Source organism: Trichomycterus rosablanca, chromosome 3 (assembly GCF_030014385.1).
Source record: "Trichomycterus rosablanca isolate fTriRos1 chromosome 3, fTriRos1.hap1, whole genome shotgun sequence".
NCBI classification, from domain to species: domain Eukaryota; kingdom Metazoa; phylum Chordata; class Actinopteri; order Siluriformes; family Trichomycteridae; genus Trichomycterus; species Trichomycterus rosablanca.
Window position 1 is genome coordinate 9,021,903 of NC_085990.1, and position 26,513 is coordinate 9,048,415.

A 26,513-nucleotide genomic window follows, 5' to 3' on the forward strand; every position below is an offset into this window, starting at 1 on the left:
TAGTCATTTTATTAGGAACGGCATACTAATAGTCCATTTAAAACAGTTTCAATTCTTGCTAGGATCCCTTGGATCCCTTAAAATGTTTTTGGTTTAGGATGGCATGATGACATCATGTAATCACTGCAGATTTATCAGCCACACATTCATGGATTTAGATCTGGTGATCGAAAAGGTCATTGAAGATATGTGCCATTAAAAGATGGTGCACTGTGACTTTAAAATGACACACATGATCAGCAACAAAAAGACTATGGCATTAAAACCATGCTCAGTTAGTATAAAGTGGACTAAAAGAAGCAAAGAAAGTGTCATCCACAACATTACACCATTACCGCTATCCTGAACTGTTGACACAGGGCAGGTTGAATCAATAAATTCAAGCTCTTTACGCTTAATTGAACTAAACTGAGGGATTATGAGCTCTTGTTAAACTCATAATACTTCCTCTTTGTGATCATTTAACTGCAATGAACCTGAACCTGCTATCCTTTAGGCCACTCAAGGAGGCTGGATGTCCCTGTTGTCTGGTTCCTCTTAGGCTTTCTCCCTTATATTTAATGATTTCTTCCTGCCTCTGTCCCCCTTGGCTGCTCATTAGAGATTTTTGAACCTGAAATCTTTGAAGTTTTTACAATCTGCAACATTTTTACAAGTTTCAGCTGTTAGGTTCTTTTTAGTCTGTGCCCACTCTAGCTTCGGGTTCCTGTTGTTGGTTGACAGGAGTGGAACTTTATGTAGTCTGCTGTTCTTGTCTATCAACCTTATGGTTAGCTGTGAGCTTTGTATTCTAGGATGTATCCAAATGGTGGTAGGATCTCATGCAAGGGGGGAATGAGAGGGGAAGTGGTGTGTGTTTAATTAAACCTATGGCACTTTCTACTGTGGAATATTAAAATATATTATATACACCACATCTAGTTTAGTCTTCTCCACAAAGGCTCGTACCAACCATTTTAAACAGATGTGGTGATGAAGGAAACATGATTTTTGCCACAATATTGGACAATATTTTGCCACAATATTGGACAATATTTTGCCTTCAGAGATAGATGGGTACACTCGACCAGCAAAAAGGTCACTTTCATTCAACAGCGGGGAAAAGTATAGGGATAGTAAACAAGTGAACATCAAACCCTGCAACACTTGTATGACAACGACAAAATGTCTTTGTCAGTATTTAATACAAAAGTGGTATCGTGTGTAATTCTCGTCTCGGGGTTTATATGCAACATGTGAGGTTTTGTTGCATTTTCCTAACTGCAATCTGCCCATCAATCACTGTCAGTGCAAGCCACTTCAACGTGGCTAATGCTAAGCTAACAGCTAGTTAGCATTAGCCAAGTTCCTATAGTCTTATAAAACAGCCCCCACTTTATTTAGCGTCCAGATATACAAATATAAGAAAAAAATCTATAAAGTTGATGATGGTTGATTTTGTCTGTTTTTAACGCGTTACTGGTTTAAAGTTCAATTGATTTTGGCACAATATCGGACAATATTTTGCCTTCAGAGATAGATGGGGACAACCAATTAGCAAAAGAGTCACTTTTATTCAACAGCGTATAGGGATAGTGAACAGGTGAACATCAAACTCTGCTACACTTGTCCGACAACGCCAAAATGTCTTCAATTCAATTTGAGACTTACCCACAGCCAATGCGCATGCGCACTTTCTTTTCGGGCCGCTTTTTACACGAGTGGCGCAGGCGCAGTTTGTTCCCTTTACCCCAGGCCAGATTTTGCGCGCTGTGCGATAATCCAGCGGGATCAGAAACACATGATCCGATTAACGTCCGATCCACCGTCACCTGCGAGCACCAACAGATAATATCAACAGTGAAAAACAGCGAAGAATAGAGGGATATTTCTGAGAGTCTAGATCAGTTGGCTGTGTCTGTTTTTGAAGATGAGGCTTCCTAACAGGAGGCGGTGCGGAATGGATGGAGAGGATGGAGAGAAGGAGCTGGCTCTCCCTCTCAAAAACCCTTTTGTGTACAAGTTGAGATTTACTCCTTTCCAAAAACTCCAGGTGAGTACCTACATGTTGCATTTGTGCTGCTTTGAATCATGCATTTCTTCATACACGTGCAGTGAATTCATGCCCAACCGCAAATACTCAATTTGCTCCATGCAACGCGGATTCAGCATTAGCAGAAAACGTGTTGCACTGTCGTGTCTTAAAATTTATTAATAAACACAATTATCTTTCTTGCGATACAATAGGAGCCCTATGTATGGCATACGCATAGTATTTAACCTTTTAATTTATTTAGAAATGCATGTAACACATGTACATGCATTGGGTTGGCTGCTACTTACCAGGATGGCTGCCTTGTTTTCACTTATAAAGATTTGTTTAATTGCAAAATATGTTGTTTACAGATAATTACATTTACATTTAGATTGTCAGCATTTAGCAGACGCTTTTATCCAAAGTGACGTAAAGTATATAGTCCAAGCAATTGAGGGTTAAGGGCATTGCTCAAGGGCCCAACAGTGGCAACCTGGCAGTGATGGGGTTTGAAGCAGCAGCCTTCTGCTTACTAGCCTAGGCTACAACTGCCATATTCAGAAAGTATCATAATTTGAATGCAAAAATGCAAAATCTATTGTTTTAAGTTTTTTTTTTTTTTTTGGCGATCTGAGCATTGCATGGTTTCACATTTTGTGGTTATTTGCTAGTGCGAAGAGAAAGCCCGAGCTTTTTTTTAGTTGAATGAGACCCAATCTAAAAGTAAATACAGTCATGAGGTTATCCAACAGGTTACTACTCTATTGCTTTGAATGCAGTCATATGTATGGTGCATAGCAGTTCATTTTGCGTGTTTTGTTTTAAAAATAAAATGTACTGCTTTTTACTCTAATAGGTTTTGACATTTGAAAGGGCATTAGGTGGCACGTTGAAATGCAGCAGAACGTAATGCAACACTCGTCTCAAATTCACTATAAATGGTTATAGACTGTGGCGTATTAAATTAATCAGTGCTAGCTTGCAGTAGTGTTATCAAATGAAAAATGCTCTTCCTTTAAATACAACAGGATTTATTTGTATGTTTAGGTGTACTGAACATTGCACATTATGCCAAGAAACGTTTTATGAATGCAGTAAACACTTATGTGTGCAGGCACTAAGCATCAAAAATTAATGTACATTTAAGATTATTTTCCTCATAGCAAAGACGTGTTAAGTCCCTTAAACTAACAACTAACGCCACGTTAAAATAATACATTTCTTCTTTAAATGTAATAACTAGCTCAACAAGTATTGTTTGAATGCAGCAACATCTTAAAGCAAGTTAATGCAGTTTTATTTCATATAAAAGACGTATACTGTGTAATTCTCGTGGTTTATATGCCACATGTGAGGTTTTGTTGCATTTTCCTAACCGCAATCTGACCATCATTCACTGTCAGTGCAAGCAACTTCAACGTGGCTAATGCTAGGCTAACAGCTAGTTAGCATTAGCCAAGTCCTTATAGTCTTAACTTATAAAACAGCCACCACTTTATTTCACGTTTAGGTTTACAAATATGAGAACAAATTCTATAAAGTTGACGATGGTTGGTTTTGTGTGTTTTGTCTGTTTTAAACGCGTTACTGGTTTAAAGTTCGCGTTGACTGAGGCCCTTTCACACAGCGTTAGCTCAATGTTGCTAGCTTTGGATTTCTTCTAAGCTCGTTAGGAGGATTTTACTTATAAGTAAACTCTGACTTCTGGTCAAAAAAGGAACTTTCAGAAAGCAGAAATAGAACTAACGGTTAGAAGTTCTGCTTTTGCCTCTGTGCTTAAAATGAAACAGAATTGATAGACACTGTGCAGTTACCATAGCTAATAGAGCTCTGAGATGGATGATGGGATGCATGTGTGAATGGATGAGATGGATATTCAGATAATGGAAAGATGGATGTTGTGATGGATGTGTAAATAAATGGGGAGGTGGAGAGACTGATAGATGTGTAGATGGATAGTTAGATGGATGTGAAGATAAATGTGGAGATGGATGTGGAATTAAATGGTGATATTAATGTATGTTTGAGTAGACTTATGGATAAATGTGTTTGTTTATTAGGATTTTAACATCATATTTTACACTTACATTCATGACAAGAACGGTAGTTACTCATTACTAGTGGTGGTAAATTCGGTTCATTTTATGGACTCGGGTTAATCTGTAATGTGATCCGGTTCACTTGGGTCAGTTGAGTCACTTGTACTGACATTCTGATTGCAATTGATTTACTGCATGAAAATGCATCCAAATATCACTTGTCTCCCGTGCACTCATCTGCTGTAAATAAATCCTTCTCTCTTAATTCTCTTGGCACCTCATACTTCTCTTGTCAGTGACAAGTTGACACTTTTTTCTAAGTGGAATCTTGATCATGTGGGAGAGGGGGGTGGACTCACCTACCAATCAGATGGGTATATTAATGGGTCAAGGGTTTAAAATTACCATGAGGGTGTTTCGGTGAGTCTGCTCACTCGCCTTGTGTACTTAACAGCAGCCAGCCAGAGGACTCGTAGGATCCAGGTTAATTGAGATTTTGGATTCGTGATTCCTGATTCAGTACAAAGATTCGAATCATTAACCCGGGTGATTCAGGAACCGCCCAGCTCTACTCATCACACAAGATTCATCAGTTCACAAGGTTATATTAACCACAGTCATGGACAATTTAGTGTCTCAAATTCACCTCACATGTCTTTGAACTGTGGGAGGAAACCAGTGCACCTGGAGGAAACCCACGCAGACAACAGGGAGAACATGCAAACTGCACACAGAAAGGACCCGAACTGCCCCAACTGGGGATCACACCCAGGACCTGCTAGCTGTGAGGTGACAGTGCTAAGTATTTGCTGGATATTTAGGTTGTTGTGTGGGGATGGGGGGTAGATGGATGGATGGATGGAAGTTCGATGGATATGAAGATAAATGTGGAGATATATGTGGAATTAATTGGTGATATAAACGTATGTCCAAGTAGACAATAATTGGATAACTGTGTAGATGGATATTTGAATGGATGTGTGGAAAATTGGGAGATGTGTAGATTTTCAGATGGCTGTAGGGATAGGTAGGGAGAGCAAAAGACTAAGAGAAATGGACAGATTTACTTAAGATACCTGGTGTAAGAGAAACTGCTGCAGACAGATACAATGACGACAGATGAATATAGGTACAGATAAAAGAGATAGATGGATGTAAAGATGCAGACTGTATTAATGGATTGATCTGTAATGAGAAAAAATGATGATTAGATTGATCTACTGAGAGGCAAATTGAGTGTAGAAGGTTGGCTTTGTTGGTTAATGGTGACATGGCAAACAATTTATCAAACTGTATACTTGTATTATTTAAGCAGTATGGTTAGGCATGTTATCATGCAAAATGGAAACAGGGTTTTCACCACATGATGCACCAGGTTTTGTACAATTGCTTTATGTTTGCATAAACAATTATTGAACCACAAGAAGCTGCTTTTTCTATACCGCGGTGTTTTTTCTTTAAACATAGATTCGACCACAGGAAATACGGTAGAAGTTGACTTGTTGGACCATTTAATTTAACATTTTCCATTGCTCAGGGCTCCAGGATTTGTGCTTTTTCCACTATTTGTAAAGTCTCTGAATTGATTCTAGTGTTGTGAAGCTTACAGCGTAAAGCTGTTTGTTTAGACTGGATCATAGAGGTGCTCATCAGTTCTGTGGGTATTTTTTCGGAGCTGTGCCTCTCTGAGGTATTTAGTAACAACCATGTAAAGTCAATAAGCGTCCACTTTGTTGAACCTTTCATGTCTAATGATCAGAGCTTTTTTTATATCTGATTTCTGATTTTTATTCTGATTGTATGTGGATGAGTTCTTCATGAGATGAGGTTGTTTGCCACGTTTGTCCCTCCATGCAAAGAGTAGGATGTGATGTGTAGTCTAGTCAACCACAATATTTCATCAGATGACTTCACAGTACACTTTGTGGTAAACACAGTACACAGAGGACGTTTAGACTGTGTGAGATCAGCTTTCAAGGAGTCATTACTTTGTTTAATTGAAAAGAAAGGTGACCTAGAAATATATAGATATTAGACAACAAGAGTCATGTCTTGGCAATGTTAGGGTTTTTATCTGTTTTCTGCAACAGTTCTTGTAAGGTGGTCAAAAGATCAAAAATATACAGACTTCATTCATATTATTTGGTTATGTCCTTTTACTCTTCACTCAAACCAGCAACAGGCCATACAGTTTAACCCAACTCTTTTTTTGGCATATGGTTTTTTTGTACATTTTATATATTCAAAGTGGTCAGGACTGTGGGGTGGTCATTTTAAAATAACATAATGATCTAATTTTGGCATGTTGTTCTGCTGGAAAAACCAATTGTCACCAAAACTGCCCCAGAGAAAAATAGTACCACACCCATGCTTAACAGTGGGTACAGTATTGTTGAGTTAATGTCTTACCTTTTTATCTACAGACATACGTTAGGAGTAGAGATGGGATGATCGGGGTTTTTGGCACCGATTCCGATCTCCGATCTCCTTTCAGGGACATAGCCGATAGCCGATTGCGATCGGGGGGGGGGGTTAGCAGTAAATAAAATAAATAAACTTAAAAAGAGCCTCACAGTGAAGATAAACCGGAGCAGCGCGCGCGTGTTTGTGTGTGTGTGTGCGCCTTTAGAAGAGACGCTTTGTTCACTGTATCGCTATAAGTGATTCATTGATTCACGAGTCATTTTTCGCGAAGCGTAAGTTTCTCTTCTCAGTTATCTCTCCGTGTTTACTGTTATTAATTAAATGTCGTGGTTTTAAATAAACACCAACTACTACAGAACATTTTGTGTGACTCTCTTACATTAAAAAGCTTCATTAAAAAGCTTAATTAAACTGCTATTACCACAGATCTGTAACCGACCGTCAGACTCGTTCCGTCTAAGGAGCTAAAAGTTCAGCAGATGATCCTGAACTAACGAATTTGGTAATGAATAAACTTTTGCCTCTGATTGGCTCTGTAACGTTTTCTGTTCTCATCTACATCACAAGTAAGAACCGCTTACGATTTACCAAAGTGAACCAGGAGTTTATATAACGTGCTGATAGAATCGACTCAGATGTGACCGGGTTGAATTATCTTTTTAAAGTAAATATTACAATCAGCAAAATTACATCGTATGTGTGATGCACAACGTTAATGATGTTATTTTAGGTCATGAAGAGCTTTCACTGTGGTTTCTGTACGATTGTTGATGAATGGTGATGTGATGGTTGGTGCTTCGTAGCTCAAAGTCCGGATCAATCCACTGAGCTGTTAACTTAACGTGATCTTTATATATCACACGATCGGATCGGCTACTTTTAGGAAATATCGCCGATCGCCGATAGCATATTTTGATTAAAAATCGGCCGATACCGATTCATAGCCGATCGATCGTCCCATCTCTAGTTAGGAGAGTTTTGGATGGCGACCTTTAAGCGCTCAACAATGTACAGCTCACTTTACTGTAGACAGGTGGTACATCCACATTCCAGCAGCATGTAATTCACGACAGACCTGTATATTCAGTGGCATTTGAGTTTTATATATACAGTGTATCACAAAAGTGAGTACACCCCTCACATTTCTGCAGATATTTAAGTATATCTTTTCATGGGACAACACTGACAAAATGACACTTTGACACAATGAAAAGTAGTCTGTGTGCAGCTTATATAACAGTGTAAATTTATTCTTCCCTCAAAATAACTCAATATACAGCCATTAATGTCTAAACCACCGGCAACAAAAGTGAGTACACCCCTTAGTGAAAGTTCCTGAAGTGTCAATATTTTGTGTGGCCACCATTATTTCCCAGAACTGCCTTAACTCTCCTGGGCATGGAGTTTACCAGAGCTTCACAGGTTGCCACTGGAATGCTTTTCCACTCCTCCATGACGACATCACGGAGCTGGCGGATATTCGAGACTTTGCGCTCCTCCACCTTCCGCTTGAGGATGCCCCAAAGATGTTCTATTGGGTTTAGGTCTGGAGACATGCTTGGCCAGTCCATCACCTTTACCCTCAGCCTCTTCAATAAAGCAGTGGTCGTCTTAGAGGTGTGTTTGGGGTCATTATCATGCTGGAACACTGCCCTGCGACCCAGTTTCCGGAGGGAGGGGATCATGCTCTGCTTCAGTATTTCACAGTACATATTGGAGTTCATGTGTCCCTCAATGAAATGTAACTCCCCAACACCTGCTGCACTCATGCAGCCCCAGACCATGGCATTCCCACCACCATGCTTGACTGTAGGCATGACACACTTATCTTTGTACTCCTCACCTGATTGCCGCCACACATGCTTGAGACCATCTGAACCAAACAAATTAATCTTGGTCTCATCAGACCATAGGACATGGTTCCAGTAATCCATGTCCTTTGTTGACATGTCTTCAGCAAACTGTTTGTGGGCTTTCTTGTGTAGAGACTTCAGAAGAGGCTTCCTTCTGGGGTGACAGCCATGCAGACCAATTTGATGTAGTGTGCGGCGTATGGTCTGAGCACTGACAGGCTGACCCCCCACCTTTTCAATCTCTGCAGCAATGCTGACAGCACTCCTGCGCCTATCTTTCAAAGACAGCAGTTGGATGTGACGCTGAGCACGTGCACTCAGCTTCTTTGGACGACCAACGCGAGGTCTGTTCTGAGTGGACCCTGCTCTTTTAAAACGCTGGATGATCTTGGCCACTGTGCTGCAGCTCAGTTTCAGGGTGTTGGCAATCTTCTTGTAGCCTTGGCCATCTTCATGTAGCGCAACAATTCGTCTTTTAAGATCCTCAGAGAGTTCTTTGCCATGAGGTGCCATGTTGGAACTTTCAGTGACCAGTATGAGAGAGTGTGAGAGCTGTACTACTAAATTGAACACACCTGCTCCCTATGCACACCTGAGACCTAGTAACACTAACAAATCACATGACACTTTGGAGGGAAAATGACAAGCAGTGCTCAATTTGGACATTTAGGGGTGTAGTCTCTTAGGGGTGTACTCACTTTTGTTGCCGGTGGTTTAGACATTAATGGCTGTATATTGAGTTATTTTGAGGGAAGAATAAATTTACACTGTTATATAAGCTGCACACAGACTACTTTTCATTGTGTCAAAGTGTCATTTTGTCAGTGTTGTCCCATGAAAAGATATACTTAAATATCTGCAGAAATGTGAGGGGTGTACTCACTTTTGTGATACACTGTATATATATATATATATATATATATATATATATATATATATATATATATATATATATATATATATATATATATATATGTATATATGTATATTCTTAAAACCTAAAATTGTCTAGAAAGGATGGCTCAGAGATGTTCCTGGCCTAGTGAAATCGCAAAGGCTTGTATTTTAGTCTGAACCTGTGTTCACACCAGCAGCAACTTTTTTCCTCTTGTTGCCTAATTCTCTGATCTCTCATTTCCCTGTGTGCACACCGGCAGTGTCATCATTTCCTCTGGGCGTTTCTAAACTCGAGTGGACCTTAGCTTGCCATAGTTTAACTGATTGTTAAAACAGCTTTTGATTGAGCTGGAACATCAATTGAGGCTTTCTTTACCATACAAATGCACTATTGACTTAATGGGCACAAATTCTCACATACATACTTCAAAGTCTTTTGAGAAGTGTTCTGTTATAGCTGAAAACATCATATGGGATCTCCAATGAGCTTGTGGCCGATGTACATTTGTTACTAAAAGGTTTTGTAGGACAATAAAGATCTAATCGTTCATTCACAGATTAAAAAAGCAGCTTCAGAAATGACACATGTAAGTAAACGTTTGACCTCAACTCTGTGGGCAGACGCTGGCTGTGTTCGTGACAACTGTTTATGTTCACTGTAGACTCAACAGTCTGTAAGTGAAAGTTTCCATGCTGATTGGAAAGAGTTTCACTGCAGCTTAAAGACTTGGGTCGTACCCTGGATTGATTCTTCAAGCACGGGCCTTCCTTCTGAAACCCTGGGTTGATTGCACAACAATGGGATTCACTGTGTGTGTCTTGTGATTTTATTTATTTATTTATTTATTTTACTTTGCTCACCACTGAATTGTTCAGGTGAAACCTTTCAGTGAGATCAGTGTGCTTGCATAGAATAAGTATATGAAAATTTGTTATAGTATTTTTTTCCCCTCAGTCCAGGTGTATCAAAGTCATTATGTGTTATTGAAGACTGAATAGAAGATATTGGTCTCCATTTTATTTTTTATTTACTGATCACAGCATCCTGTTTCCTACCAATGTGAACCTTGAAATACAAATGTGAATCGTTCAGCCAAGCACAGATTCTGCTCCTGTTTACTGGACCATATATATATTATTATTTTATTTTTTTTAACGCACTATTCACATCCAAGCTTATTTGCACAGGATTCTAGATCTTCAGTATCAACTAGACTCTGGTACCTGGGTGTCTGCCAGGCTCAGAACTGTTTTCACACGTGCCCAAAAAAGTACCAAACTTTTTTGGTCCAAATGATACAGAAACAAAAGCACAAGTGGAAAAAGATTGCTCTGAAGTGTATTGCATAGTACACTATGGTCAAAAGTAGGTGGACAGCTGAGCATAAGCTTGTTGAAAACTCTATTCTAAAATAATGACCATTAACATGGAGGTGTCCCTTTTCATTTCAACCTCCACTCTTTTTTAGGATGGTTCATATCAAGATTTTGGAATATATCTTTGGGAATTTGTGCCCATTCTGGGTAGCACTGTCACCTCACAGCAAGAAGGTCCTAGGTTTGATTGCCTGGTGGAGTGTTCTGGGTCCTTTCTGTGTGGAGTTCTTCCCATGTCTGGGTTTCCTCCTGGAGCTCCGGTTTCCTCCCACAGTCCAGAGACATGCAAGTGAGGTAAACTGGAGATACTAAATTGTCAGTGACTGTGTTTGACATTAAACTTGAACTTATGAATCTTGTGTAATGAGTAACTACATGTCCTGTCATGAATCTGTAAAACATGACGTTAAAATAAAATGTGTGGGCACCTTTTATTTCATAATCATAAGCTTGTTAATAAAATAACCCTAGGGATTAATATGAAGTTAGTATATTGGCCCACAATCAGTCTGTGCCCAGCTGGTCAAAAAAAGCATTTTTAAGGTCAGGTGCTGATGTCTCAAGTGTTCACTGATTTTGAATTTGGGTCAATGTACAACGCTCTGAAGTTTCTCCATACCAAACTTGTCAAACCATGTTTTAATAGACTGTTTGTTTCTCCACAGAGGAAAAGTACATTTTTGGCACCAAACTGGACGCCTGTTATTTATATAATGTATTAATTTTTACACCCGTTAGCAATGGGTGTGGCTGAAGCACCTGAACCTGTTTTAACAGTGTAGTGGGTTCATGTTTGTATGCTTCGGCCAAATCTGATCGAGACGTAATTGATGCAGCTTCAGAAGAACACATGTTAAATAGGAATGAATTTGTTATTCCCAGGGCGGCATGGTGGCACGGTGGGTAGCACTGTCGCCTCACAGCAAGAGGGTCCTGGGTTCGATTCCTAGGTGGAGCGATCAGAGTACTTCCTTGCATGTTCTCTGTGTGGGTTTCCTCCGGGAGCTCCGTTTCTTTTCCACAGTCCGATGACATGTAGTGAGGTGAATTGGAGATACAAAATTGTCCATGACTGTGTTTGACATTAAACTTGAACTGATGAATCTTGTGTAACCAGTGACGACCAGTCCTGTCATGAATGTAACCAAAGTGTGTAAAAACATGAATAAGTAAATGTGATGTGATTACAGCAGCTTGCTATAGTATCGGTCTGTATGCGTAGCTCGGCGATGTGTCTTTGTTAGATGTGTGCATGCTGTCCACACTGGTGCACAAAGCGCTCAGATTTTATCAGCTTTTAAAATGTGTAATGTGAGCTGTTTCCTCTTAGGACTTGTGTATGTGTGTGTGTGTTTTCTGCATCAAGACACAAACACACATGCGCAGAGTGCAGCACTGAATCTGATTAAGTGTGTAATCAAATCCACAAGTTCACATGCCTATTATTCCTGATGGATTATTTAAGGGATTACCTTCCTCATTCAATTAAATACAATCTTCATTCAGCTGGACTTTAAATGAACCATGTATTCCTCCTAGGTGTGTGCGTAATGTCAGATTAAGCTACGATTTTTTATACAGCTTGTAAATGTAGCCAATAAGGACGGGTTACTAGTGATCTTGAGTTACTGGAGCGCAGACTCAGATGTGACACTCCACACCCAGTCCCTTCACACCCTCCATTGTTTACACACATCTCACATTGCAACCTACGGTAGTATTAATACCCTGATGATCTGCTAGAACTGTGCCAACAAGACGAGCGAGTGGATGTGATCAGGATTTCCAGCGGTTAAAGCATGCTGGGTATTACAGTGACACAACGCAGTATTGATCAGGCAAACCCACAGCTGAAAAATACATGCACTGCATGACCAGTTATTTCTGGACACAGATATCTCATTTAAACCCAATTGGCAGCAGTATGAGCTTAGTTGTCTTTCAGCCTTAACTTTAAGAAGGCTTCAAACTACATTTTGGTAGGTACCTGTTTCCTATCTACTGCTCCTGGTAGCTACCTGTTCCCTCTCTAGTGCTCCTGGTAGCTACCTGTTCCCTCTCTAGTGCTCCTGGTAGCTACCTATTCTTTATCTAGTGCTCCTGGTAGCTACCTATTCTTTATCTAGTGCTCCTGGTAGGTACCTGTTCTTTATCTAGTGCTCCTGGTAGCTACCTGTTCCCTCTCTAGTGCTCCTGGTAGCTACCTGTTCTTTATCTAGTGCTCCTGGTAGCTACCTGTTCCCTCTCTATAGCTCCTTGTAGCTACCTGTTCCCTTTCTATAGCTCCTTGTAGCTACCTGTTCCCTCTCTAGTGCTACCTGTTCCCTCTCTAGTGCTCCTTGTAGCTACCTGTTCCCTCTCTATAGCTCCTTGTAGCTACCTGTTCCCTTTCTATAGCTCCTTGTAGCTGCCTGTTCCCTCTCTATAGCTCCTTGTAGCTACCTGTTCCCTCTCTAGTGCTCCTGGTAGCTACCTGTTCCCTCTCTAGTGCTCCTGGTAGCTACCTGTTCCCTCTCTAGTGCTCCTGGTAGCTACCTGTTCCTTCTCTAGTGCTCCTGGTAGCTACCTGTTCCCCCTCTCTATAGCTCCTTGTAGCTACCTGTTCCCTCTCTAGTGCTACCTGTTCCCTCTCTAGTGCTCCTTGTAGCTACCTGTTCCCTCTCTAGTGCTACCTGTTCCCTCTCTAGTGCTCCTTGTAGCTACCTGTTCCTTCTCGATTGCTCCTTGTAGCTACCTGTTCCTTCTCTAGTCCTCCTAGTAGCTACCTGTTCCCCCTCTAGTGCTCTTGGTAGCTACCTGTTCCCTCTCTAGTGCTCCTGGTAGCTACCTGTTCCCTCTCTAGTGCTCCTCAGTGTCTACAATGCGTTGTGTTGTTTGAAATTGTTGTTTAACATTTTGGATCATGACTGTGGGGATTTAATTCCATTGTGCTGCAGAAGCATTATTAAACTTGAGTGCTGATGTTAGGTTATGGTTCTCACTGGTCTTTTCAGTTCACCCCATATTTCGGATGGGTTTGAGGTCACAGCTCTGTGCTGGTCTAGCCCTGCATGGTCAGACATAATTTCTGATTGAATAATGTCTGGAGAAAGTTGAAAATAAGCATGACTGCAAAAATCATGACTTTCCAAGAGTGTCCTGGTTCAACAATAAAGAATTGTTAGTTGAAAGACAAGCTAAACAGCGCTTCTAAATTTAGTAAGCCATGCAAATGTTCGTCTTCATGACTTCACATGAACGTGTTTCAGTGGCAGTGTTCTTTATACCACTTTATTTGACACTTCTGTGGTTTTAACATTCTGTGGTTTGTCAGGAAACCTCATTCATGATGCCCCTGAATGGACCCTTTTTAAGGGTTGTAGCTCAGGACAGATTATCTTTGCGCCATGCTAGTTGTTTTACAAGTTGTCCGGCTTTACAGCCGAGTTGTTTCTCCTTCATAACAACAGCACTGCCAGTCGACCAGACCAGACCTGACAAACAAACCTGATGAATTAACAACACAGTAGTTCACCACGCTCTTCAGTACAATCCATTTCCATGCACGTGTTTGTCGATGGGCATTAAGCTGCTCTGTTAATGTTCTGCACCTCTGTGCAGGGTAAATGCAGGTTTATGGAATAATTAAAGACAACTTTGTGCTGTTGTGTCTTCCTGAGGTTATCTGAAACCCTTCAGCTTGAATCATGTGTAATCAGAAGCTTATCACTGGCATAGTGGCTTTATCAGTAAAGTAAATATTGACCCTGGATAAACTGTGTGTGTTCGACGCTAGTTCATAGATAAGATAAAACGTCTGGCTTCTGTGTTTGATTGATAAATAAAAATGCTATGATTTAATTGGGTCTTTGTACCATTATTAAAAAGGTTTTAGTAGCTTTTCTATGTTAATTTTAACTATATGTCCCAAATCACACTCTGTTCCCTTTCTAGTGCACTTCAGTAGCTATAATGCATTGTGCTATTTAGGGACCTAAAAGTACCTGAATTGAATTTAAATTTGTACCACAAACCAATTCAGTATTTTCCTTCTCTTCAAATCTAGCTGGGACAGGAGCACGTTTACCACGGTTACATTGTCTTTTCCTGCCCTGTTCCAACTTGTTTGCAACTTGTCAGCCATCAGTTAAGTTGAGTATGATCAGTGTAAATTGATTTGAATAATACTGAATAAGGGGTTGTTGTTTTTTTTTGCATGCAGCTTGGTGTGATGACTGTGACGCTGTTTCCAGTGCGGCTGTTCTTCGCTGCCTTCATGATGCTGTTAGCATGGCCGTTTGCCTTCATCGCCACCATAGGTCGCAGTGAGACCAGCGTGGAGCACCAGTGCTTCTGGAGGAGGTAAGCATGGTATCATATCTCCACCAGTAGTTCTATGAAGAACCCCATCCAGATGTTGTAAGTGTTTGCTCGTGCCAGCAAAAAACTGGTCATGTTTTGGCTTGTTTTTGGCAAAGTGAAGGTAAAGCTTTGGTTGGAGTTATCTAAGGTGTATCAAGCACATCTGCACCACATGTTGCTTTTGTGCCCAAGCAGTTCACGACACTGGTGTTCCGGTTTATAGGAGGATGGCTGCAGGGGGGCACAATGGGAAATTTGCATGAGACCGCTGCCCTCCAAAAAAGGTTTGGTTGTGTGGAACAGCAGGTGAAACATAAAGTGGCACCACGATCTCCAGCTGAACTAAACTTTGTTTGTGAACAAAGAGGAATCAAATTGACAGAATCGGTTCTATGAAGCTAAAAGTCTTCTATCAGCTGAGGATCAGTGGTGTTGAAGTACAGTATGTGACCTGCTCATTGGCTACAACCGAAGACAGTCGACATTTGTGTCTGAAATTTTGGATCACAACCTGACAGTGCTCCAACTGAATAGCAATACACATGTTCTCTTTAAAGAGTGGACACTCCATATTTTCTTTTATCACTCTTTGGGACATTCCGAACTTTCCTAACTCACCTTTTCATAAAGCACCACCAACACTGTGCTGGAACCCTATGTAGAACATGACTACAACACCTCAAACACAATCTAGAAAGAACTCCTCATGAGGTTATCAGTGGACCTCTTTACTTTGTATCATAATAGGTGGAAACTTATCTGACTTAAATTTTTTCCAATCATATACAGCCCAATAAAAATCAATACACTTTTTAGATGTTCTAATATTTCTATTTTATTTGTTTTAATTCTGTTTTGGGTTTCCTTTTTTGTTACACTTCTCACACACACACACGCAGACCCACTCTTACATCAGCATCATTAGAGCTATCACACCTCATGTCCATGCCGTCTAACCGTCTTACACTTCTAACGTCATTTGTTCCTCGTCTCTTCTCAGGGCAGTGGACGTTGTCCTGCGTCTCATCATGCGGGCCATGTGGTTCGCGGGCGGTTTCCATTGGATTCGGGTAAAAGGTCAGATGGCACTGCCAGCTCAGGCACCCATTCTCACGCTTGCCCCGCACTCCTCATACTTCGATGCCATTCCTGTTACCATGACAATGGCCTCTATAGTCATGAAGGCTGAGAGCAAGGACATCCCACTTTGGGGAAGTAAGTAATCACATAAAAATATTCAAGGCTTAAAAATATATGTGCAGTTAATGCTTTGTTACATTTCCCTAAGCTCATGTCATCTCAATCAGCCACTTTTGATGGACACAACTTAGAGATAAATTAAAGTTTAACTTTAGTCTGGTTTAGTCATCTGAAAACTAGCCCCTTTGTTGTAACAGGTACTGTTGTATTTTTAGGTCATTTTTCTATTATTTTGTCCACTTCCAGTTCCACTGGCAGCAAAACATATCTTAATACTGCCAAAGCAGTATTTAAAGCACAACTGTATAAAGACAAGATTTCTTACATTTTAAAACTGTTTACTCATTCTAAAAATATATCCCTGCAGTATGATACGCTCATGTGTAAAAGAAACATTAGGTGCTAGACTGGACGGCCTGCAGTCCAAACTGAGTTCCTACTAAAAGCTTCATATAGTTCATGCAGAACATAAAATGCTTTTGAATCTGGATTAGTTGGCGTCTTTAGTGTTGTTAGAATACGTCCCAACAGGCATCGGATCTGGAGAAATAAATAAGCTGACTTCAATTTACTTCAGATCAAAGGGGATGTAGAAAATAAATAGCATTTCACATGTCCCAACTTAATATCTAAAATACAATTGGCATATGTTAAACAAAAATTAAAGTACATTATTTGAAATTGAGAAAGTCTGATGATAGTTTGAGTATTTTCTAATATATTTTTTTTCTTCATTCTCAGCTCTGATTAAGTACATCAGACCGGTGTTTGTGTCGAGGTCAGATCAGGACTCGCGCAGGAAAACTGTGGAGGAGATTAAACGGAGAGCTCAGTCTGGAGGGGCGTGGCCTCAGGTAGAGTTCCATCTCCTTTACCTTCCTCACTTAAACCAACAGATATTTAAGTCACGTCCTCTACATGAGTCAGAGGCTCAAAAACGCTGAGCAGGTTCTTTCCTGAAATGCCGGTTTAAATACCTTGCACTTGTGCCACCGTCTTGCACTGAACACATTTAAACCTACTGGCAAAATTTGCAGATGCATGACAACATATTGGTGTTTGTAGTGGCAGCACATTCCAAACTGTCCATTATGTCCACTGGGGTTTCCCATCCATATATCAGACATAATCTGGTTAATAAGTGTTGGTCATGTTTTCGTGGTCTATAGAAACACTACATTTCTGAAAGGACTCGTCTGACCACAGCATATAAAGCCTTCTCTCTGCGTAATAGTTTCCAGTTACATTTCTTAATGCAGCGGCGGACTTTGATAAGTCACAATGGTTTTCTGAAAGACTCCTGAACCCATGTGGGTAAATTTATCACAGTAGCATGACTGTTTCTCATGCAACGTTGCCTAAGAACTTCTATACCCAATCATGATTCCCTCACCTGTTACAAATTCACCTGCTTATGTGGAGTATTTCAAAATGCTGTAGTTTTAATAATTTTCACTCTTATCGGAGTGTGTTGCTGGCATCACATTCAAAACTTTATACTTACAAAATACAATGAAGATATATAAAAACATTGGAAATCTTTTTTGTACTTCCGTCAGTTCAATAAACATTCAAGAGTATTAACAAATCACAGATTTAGCTTTTTGACATTTTACAAAATGTCCACATATTACTGGAACGGGGGTTTGTAATATTTTGTAATTGGTTTGCTTTATTAATTTACAGATAATGATCTTTCCTGAAGGAACGTGCACCAACAGGTCCTGTCTCATCACATTTAAACCAGGTCTGTATCTGTCAGGGCAGTGAGCATGTGTGTATGCACTCCGGGTGTAAACAAACTTCCTCTTTCTTTTGACAGTTTGCACAGTGACTGAAAAACGGAATCATTAGACCACACAGCTATTTTTGCTCTCTCATTACTGCAGTATTTTCTATTCTGTAATTTTCTTCTCTCTCTTACTTACACTACATAGGCTAAAGTTGTTTGTTTGTTTATTAGGATTTTAATGTCATGTTTTACACTTTTTGGTTACATTCATGACAGGAAACGGTAGTTACACATTACACAAGGTTCATCAGTTCACAAGGTTATATCAAACACATGGACAATTTAGTGTCTCCAGTTCACCTCACTTGCATGTCTTTGGACTGTGGGAGGAAACCGGAGCACCCAGAGTAAACCTATGCAGACACTGGGAGAACATGCAAACTCCACACAGAAAGGACCCGGACCGCCCCACCCCACCCAGGACCTTCTTGCTGTGAGGCGACAGTGCTAACCACTGATCCACCGTGCCGCCCACATACGCAAAAGTATATAGACACTCGACTATCACCTTGTTGGCACAGCATACACTATAAACTTCATAACCGAATACGGTGTCCACACACTTTTTGCCATGTAGTGCACTACCCTGTAATTTAGGACGCTGCATCAGTGAAGCAGTTTGAAGCATGATATCGCTCTATTGTAGATATAAAAAATGAACGTTTGAGCAGAAGACAGACAAAGCAGCAGGTGAACGTTTCTATCCTTTCATATTTAATTTTATGCAAATTAGGCATGTTGGCGCTCTGGCAGATCCAGTGGACCAATCATATGACGTGAGTGTTCAAAAACAAACGCATCACAGCGTAAATGTAAATTTCAGTCTGTAAAAAGGATATATGTTTAGCCCCAGGCAACCCCCACCCCCCTTTCACTATATCAAAGTGCCCGACAGTCAAACCGTCAAACATGGGAGAGCGAAGAGCCACAAAGTCTTCTGAATTCAAAAGTTCTGATCAACATAACCTTACATAAACTACTTTTTTTAGTTGTCTGTGACTCTGACACTGCTAATGATTGACTAATGATCTTTTTATTCAAGTATTTGCATTTCAGATCAGCATCATGTGGGTTCTGATCTGTAGTCTGATTATGGCTGCAGCACTGCAGTGTTGTAATGAAAGAAATAATTACACCAACCTGGTTAACCATTTTATTTCAACATTTTTTTTTTCCTTTCCCCCCAATCCAGTCATATCCAGTTCCCCAGTTGTATCTCATGTATTGCTGAAGACCCCAACCCCTGACCGAGGAGGGCCCTGCCATATACACACATCCTCCGACACGTGTGCAGTGGCAGCTTCTTTTTCACCTCAATGACACAGATTCACACAGGGATCAATATTACACATGGAGCATCATGCACTGCTCTCCATTATTCACCATCACTGTGCAGTGCTTTCAACTAGCCAGCAGATGATATAATTGCAGCAGTAATGAGGAATTCCTTAGGCTTTGCTCTCAGACATAGCTTATCATGTCTGTGTAGGTGCCTAGACAGCCAATAGCAGAGTTTGGATTCGAACTTTTTAAGAGACAGCTGCACCACCGAGCACCCTCAATGAAGCAGTTTGATGTTTCTAACCAACATCTAAAGCAAAACTGTATATGACTGGATCAGACTGGACAAACCAGACTGGACTGACTGGACCAAACTGGCTTTACTGACCTGACTGGACTGGTATAAGAGTTCTCATAATGATATTATTAACGTGCATGTGAACCTGGTAATCTGATTAATGCTCATATATATATTAATCCTGTTCATGTTAAAGGCAGCCCAGATTATACAGGAATAAATCATATTGATGTCTGTGTTTTTGTTTTGCTTGTATTTTCTCCCACAGGTGCATTTATTCCAGCTGTGCCTGTCCAACCAGTTGTTATTCGCTACCCAAATCAACTGGTAAGGAATAATCAAATTAAATCTTTTCTAAGAGGATGAAAACATTGTGGGTTTTAATCTTTGCTTTACATTTTAGGGGCCCAAACACCCAAAGTATATTTGTTCGTCCTTTTTTGATCTTTATTCTGTTCTGTTGCCAGCAGTGTCACTTCATGACTTGAATCCGCAGTGTGGTTAATATGCAAAACCAAATCACACCCACAAATGTCTTGAAAAAAATATATACATGATTGATTCTGTCAACAAGTAGTTCTGACTCGCTAATCTGTATTTAAGTAAAGCTCTATCTGATAACGGCCCTTTTTTTTTTCCTACCATACATGTATCACTCCGCTGAACGCTGGTTGCTAGGTAATGGAAACTGTTCTGTTAGCTTTGCCAAATAATTAATTCATGAAGATGGGATGGATCAAACAGTGTAACTCGTTTGTCAATCAGTGCATATTTTACTCAGAACTTGACGTCAGATGTCAGTTCAGGACACGTCTCCTGTCCTTGCTCTGACCCATTGTTTTTTACCTGGTGTGGACAACGTGCTGATAAACAAGCAGCCAATAAAGCGAGTGCAATTTGATACCTGTGCTCATCCAGCAGCTCTGAACAAAAGTCTCATTTACATCTGTACATACCTACTAACATGGTTCATCCAAAGTTTGTTGTAAAATTGTGTCTCTTTTATTTTGGCTGTGGAAATCTATTTTTTTAGGTCTCATTGGAATCACTGCTCATTTCACCCTGTGTTGTCCAAGTTCATTTTCTTTCCTGTTTTTCCTTATGTGAATTAAAATGTTTCATTGAACCCACAGATTAAAGAGCGAAACACACTTTCATGTTGCTCATGTTCAAATAATAAAACCTTATAATAATAACTGAATTCTGAAAGCATGCGCAAAACTATCTGTCCTGCAATTCCACTTAATGCCGAGTTCACACTACACAACTGGATCTCTTGTAATCAGGAGTCTTTAAGTCAGTGTGGCTTTCACACTACACAACTGATTGGCCGATTGGGGGGTTTCACACTACACCATCTATCACCAATGATGTGCAGTGTAAAATCAAGGAGAAAAAATAAATGAATGTGAGTGGATTTGGCTACCCGAACAGCATGGATTGTTCTATTGTGAGTTGGAGGTTAATAAATATTTTTTCAATGCAACATTGGTGTTATGTTTTGTAGAGAACGATAAGGTCAGAAAATACTGTAAAATGTGTGTGTGCTGATGTATTCTGATATAAACTATATTATGCCTCTGTCCCACCTTTTTACTACTCCTCCCCTGCGTTTCCCCTCACACTGTATCTTGCGTTCTCATTGGCTGTTCGACATAGCACTCATTGCCAGTTGGGCGACTTAGATCCAGATATTTGACAAGTTACTCTTCAGTCGCTCGGATCGAGTTGTTGAGTAGTTCTCACACAGTGATTGAGTTTCGACCGCTGAGCAAATGCCGAGTTGCTCCCAAGCCAGCAAATCTAATTGAGCGAAGATCAGGGCAAAAATTGTGTAGTGTGAACTAGCCATAAGGTTCTGACCCCAAGCATAAGAACCACTGATTTAAGTAAATAAATTATAGGCCAGGATTATAAGTACTTAGAGGAAGGGCAAACATATTAGCACCCCAGTCGACCTTGTGACAGACCGATCCACCCATATTGTTTTCTAATACCTTAAATACAGCTTTTTTTAAACATTTGTCTTCTTTGCAGTACTTCAGAGCAACAAAAAACTGACTGATTTTTCTTATTTAATTTAGGACACCATCACATGGACATGGCAGGGGCCTGGAGCGTAAGTACTGACTTTTTATTTATAGCTCAACTACTGACTTTACCTTTAACTCCTGCTAAGCTAAACCTGATCTCCACAAAGGACTTACACCCCTGGAACTGATCTTCGATGGTTCAGACTTGGGGATTAGAAGTTCTGAGAAAATGGGATTTAAAGTTTTGGGGGAAACTTGAGAGATTTCAGTCAGCTTCAGACAGCTTACTTCATGATGTTATGGCCTTTCTGTGCCTGTTTTCTGTAAGTGAAGAGACACTCACTACATAGCCAAAAGTATATGGATACCGCTTTAATTATTTGTTGCTGACAGGACAGGAATCCACTGCTGTCCAGTAAGAAAGGGGGAAGTGCTGAGTGCCTTCTTGGCCATAATAGTTCTAATGCAAACCTCTGGGGTCACTGCAGTGCAAAATTGCATGGGATGGGGTGGCTGTGCATTGCAAAAGGAGTCACGTAGAGCTTTGCATGGCTTTCTGTACGCTGTATGGCTCTTTATGGAAACCAGCATAGGCAGGTGATCAGATGCTGCCAGAGATTAAACACGCTTCGATGGGTGTGGTGATCTGGCCATCATTGATCAGATCAGGTGTTGTGCAAGCAGCAGTAGATTCACAACCGGGAACTGGATATGAACTTGTTTCACTCTAGAAATTAATACTGAGTGGAATTTGACTCAGGATGTCCAGATGTTTGCATAAGATCCATGTCCTTGTAAACGTTTGACCTCAGCTATAGGTTTAGAAGCATGGCTTTGTGGGAAGTTAAAAAGAAGAGTACACACGCTGTCCCTGAACTTGATCTTCTTTCTTCTGTCAGGTTTAAGATCCTGTGGCTGACTCTGTGCCAGTTTCACAACGATTTTGAGATTGAGGTGAGTTTTTTTTGTTTTGTTGTTGTTCTAAAGAGCTTGATTCCTCCGTTTCATTCTCACACGCTTCCTTTTTCCAAACGTTTATCAGTATAGAGCAAATGCCAAAGCCCAGCCATTTCCTGGCTCAGGTTTATTATTAAAACACTTCAGTGTCACTAGCAGTGAAAACATTTGAACTCCTCAATATTAATGGGCTCTTTGCGTGAGTGCACACTTCTTCTACTCTGTAACAGCAGGGTGGATGTGTGTATCTGTGTTGTTTCAGTTCTTGCCAATCTACACTCCCAGTGAAGAGGAGACGAGGAACCCGCAACTGTTTGCTCAGAATGTCAGACGCATCATGGCAAAGTATGACTTTATACACACACACACACACACACACACACACACACACAACTAAATTAATGGTGCAATATGCTACAGTTTAGCTTTAATTAAAAAAGAAAAAAACTCCTAAATTTCTGGAGGACTTGATTCATCATCAGCACTCACCAACAACACAGAGACCTGAATCAGCAATGAGTAATGACTGAATGACAGCGTCACTTTTTATAGTTACACCTACTGTCTGGTTAAACAGTTAGCACAAGTGTGAGTTTCTTCTCACACCAGAGGCTCTGTACCAACCAGCATTTCTGTATAGTAACATTACCAAGCACTGCTGTGAAATACTATTTTAAAAACAGTATGCGGTTTGCAGTCACACTTTTATTTTTACTTTTATCACTTTTTACGAAATTCTGCAAACAGTTTGCATCTTTACATTAAAATGGGCATAAAAACGATGGGTTTTTTTTTTTGTAGAAAACGTGTTAAACTTATTTTTATTTTTGAAAATAACTGAATATGGAATTAAATCGGGGGTGTCCTAACTTCGCAAAAGGTTATTTTTAATCTGGTTTAAATCCACAAGAGGGCGCCAACACATCAGTCAACATGCAGTGTTTGCAAACGTCAAAAATAATATATAAAGAAAATACTCAAATTAACTTTTATTTGTCATTATAAATTCAAGTCATTATAATTAAAATGTAATTTTATTGATCTAGTGCAATAATACTGTTCATGTCAAATCTGCACTTGTTCTTTTATCAATAAGAAAAACGTATTCCAAAAGAATACTGTATATTAAACCTTGAAATTCTCAACCGCCCATGGAGACAAAATAAATCAGAATTTAAAAATGGCATCAGATCACGTTGATGAATAATCTATCATCTAAACTTTCTGATATTGATTTTATAAATATAAGTTCACATAGCAAGAGAAGTTGGAAAGTAAAAGAAAGTAAATAATAATTTAATGTAAACAATTTAACAGTAACATATAAATATGTTTGTTCATAAAATTAAACCATTCATGTTTGTTTAACATTTTATTGACATCTGAAAATCCATGTGAGGTCTTTTACACTTATCATATTGTATAATGTGTGTGTGTGTGTGTGTGTGTGTGTGTGTGTGTGTGTGTGTGTGTGTGTGTGTGTGTGTGTGTATAGAGCACTGCAGGTCCCCGTAACAGATTATTCGTTTGAGGACTGCCAGTTGGCGATGGCAGAAGGCCAGCTCAGGCTGCCAGTGGACACTAGTCTACTCGAGTTTGCCAAACTGGTCAGAAGACTGGGGTAAGATTCTCTCTCTCATGCACACACACCACACTGAAAAAAAGTAAGTAGTAGTAGTAAGAGTTTTTATGCTATTAATACAGTGAGCAGCTTTATCTGCACCTAACTTATCAGCCATAGTCGTAAACACTACTGTACAAAGTATTTTATTTATACTAACATGGCGCTAGTGTAATAATCTTGGCTCACCAAATAATTTATTCCTGTTTTATTTCAGATAATTTTTTACACACTACATGGCCAAAGTATATAAAAACCCCTTTTTAATATTGAATTCAGGTTTTTAGCACCTTTTTTGCTAACAGTTGTATAAATCAATACAACTGAAAAATGATTTGCTCTGTATGCCAAGAGAAACTGTCATGTTAGAACCTATTGGCACAAAGTAAGCACAGAGCTCTTACCTTCAGCAAACTGAACATCTTTGGGATGAATTGTATAGTCGATGACTTCATGTTTAATTTGTTATTGGTCGATGGGGGGGATTGACATTACCCAAATGTGCATAGCTAATGTGGCAAACTCCTAAAAAAACAACAAGCATTGCACCGCTAGGTGGCATCAAAGTGCAGCATATTTGGATTTTAAGGGTTTTGTGAGATCACTCTAGAGTGCAGGCTTTACCTGTTTATATTATTCTGACTCGCCCAAAGCGTGTAAGTTTTCCTCTATAGACTTGAGATTTTATGCGTGTTGTACATTATAGTGATTTTTAAATTTTGGGCCGCTGTAAAGCACCAAAAAATGTATATTCTTAGTGACATCGGCCAGTCAGCGTTACAATCTTGACAAGTCAGGTGACCTTTGTGGCTTTGGTTTATAGGCACTGTTTTCTCTCGCATAATTTGAGCCGGTGACCTCACTGAATAGTGACTAACACTAACCACTCGCTCCTCTCCTTCTGTTACCTACATGGTGGGTTCAGGTTAAAGCAGAAGAACAGTGAGAAGATGCTGGACGATTACAGTCAGAGAGCGAGGAAACTAAAGGGAGAGAAACAGAATGTGGAGCAGTTTGCTAATTTCTTGAATCTGCCGAATTCAGACGTGCTCCGGGACATGTTCGCGCTGTTCGACGAGGTACACCATTACTTGTCTCTTATTTTTTTTTTATTCTAGTTATAAATAAAGATTTGCCAACGTGTAGCTGTTGAGTATTTTGGGACAGTGGTAGCCTAGTAGGTAAAGCTTTGGGCTGTCAACTGAAAGGTTGAGCGTTAAAATCCCAGCTATGCCATGCAGCCACTTTTGGGCCCTTGAGCAGGGCCCTTATAAGATAAGATAATCCTTTATTAGTCCCACAATGGGGAAATTCACATTGTTGCAGCAGCAAAGGGATAGTACAGCACTCAGTACAAAAAATAGACGATAAAAAATAAAAAATAGTACAATGTATAACAATAATAATAAAAAGTCAGAAAAACTCTAAAAATATTTACAAATAACTGCACGTGAGAATATTGCACATTGTAAATAGTTACACATGGGGAAAAAATTGCACATTTTAATGAATAATAATAATAATTTAAAGTGTGTGTGTGATCTATCTGGAGCAGTGCTGGTTGTATAATCTAACAGCAGGTACCTGCGGTACCGCTCCTTCCCACATTTAGGGTGAAGCAGCCTGTCACTGAAGGAGCTGCCCAGTGCTGCCAGAGTCTCATGCATGGGGTGGGAGTCATTCTCCAGCATGGATGCCAGCTTGGCTAACATCCTTCTGTCTCCCACTACCTGCACTGGGTCTAAGGGGCTCCCCAGGACAGAGCCGGCCCTCTTAATGAGTTTGTTCAGTCTCTTCCTGTCCGCTGTAGAGATGCTACTGCCCCAGCATACCACTCCGTAAAAGATGGCTGATGCCACCACTGTATCAAAGAAAGTCCTCAGGAGTGCCCCCCGCACTCCAAATGACCTCAGTCTCCTGAGTAGGTAGAGTCTACTCTGACCTTTTTTATAAAGTGCGTTAGTGTTAACTGACCAGTCCAGTTTGTTGTTTAGATGAACACCCAGGTACTTATAAGAGTCCACTCTCTCAATGTCCATTCCCTGGATGTTCACCGGTGGCAAGGTGGATCTGCACCTGCGGAAATCCACCACCAGTTCTTTGGTCTTTTTATCCCTCTCTGCTCTAGGGGCGCCGTACAATGGCTGACCCTGCGCTCTGACCACAGCTTCCTAAAAGCTAGAACATGCAAAGAAAGAATTTTTGTGACCAATTTTTGACCAATAAAGGCAGTGTATATCCTATTTTACTGTGATCTGAGAGTTAAACATTTAAGTACCCCAGAGACACTGTGTTTAGGTTGAAATAAGAGCTAAAGCGTTTGTTAGTGTAGCATTCTGTAAACATTTTGCTGTTGCTTGCTTATAAATGGTCTAGATGAGATTGT

The 26,513-nt window shown here is 40.1% G+C and overlaps 1 protein-coding gene across 1 annotated transcript in view; it reads left to right on the forward strand.

Annotated features, from left to right (window-relative positions):
- The first annotated feature begins 1,909 nt into the window (after nucleotides 1–1,909).
- The window catches only part of LOC134310257 (lysophosphatidylcholine acyltransferase 1), a 28,293-nt gene continuing 3,689 nt past the window's right edge, over nucleotides 1,910–26,513 (forward strand). Inside the window, exons 1-11 of the mRNA XM_062991805.1 lie at nucleotides 1,910–2,032; nucleotides 14,806–14,945; nucleotides 15,946–16,160; nucleotides 16,887–16,999; nucleotides 17,832–17,892; nucleotides 19,785–19,843; nucleotides 21,601–21,635; nucleotides 22,449–22,503; nucleotides 22,769–22,851; nucleotides 24,002–24,127; nucleotides 25,053–25,206. Of these exons, the coding sequence (XP_062847875.1) occupies nucleotides 1,910–2,032; nucleotides 14,806–14,945; nucleotides 15,946–16,160; nucleotides 16,887–16,999; nucleotides 17,832–17,892; nucleotides 19,785–19,843; nucleotides 21,601–21,635; nucleotides 22,449–22,503; nucleotides 22,769–22,851; nucleotides 24,002–24,127; nucleotides 25,053–25,206 (1,164 nt within the window). The remainder of the gene's footprint in view (nucleotides 2,033–14,805; nucleotides 14,946–15,945; nucleotides 16,161–16,886; nucleotides 17,000–17,831; nucleotides 17,893–19,784; nucleotides 19,844–21,600; nucleotides 21,636–22,448; nucleotides 22,504–22,768; nucleotides 22,852–24,001; nucleotides 24,128–25,052; nucleotides 25,207–26,513) is intronic.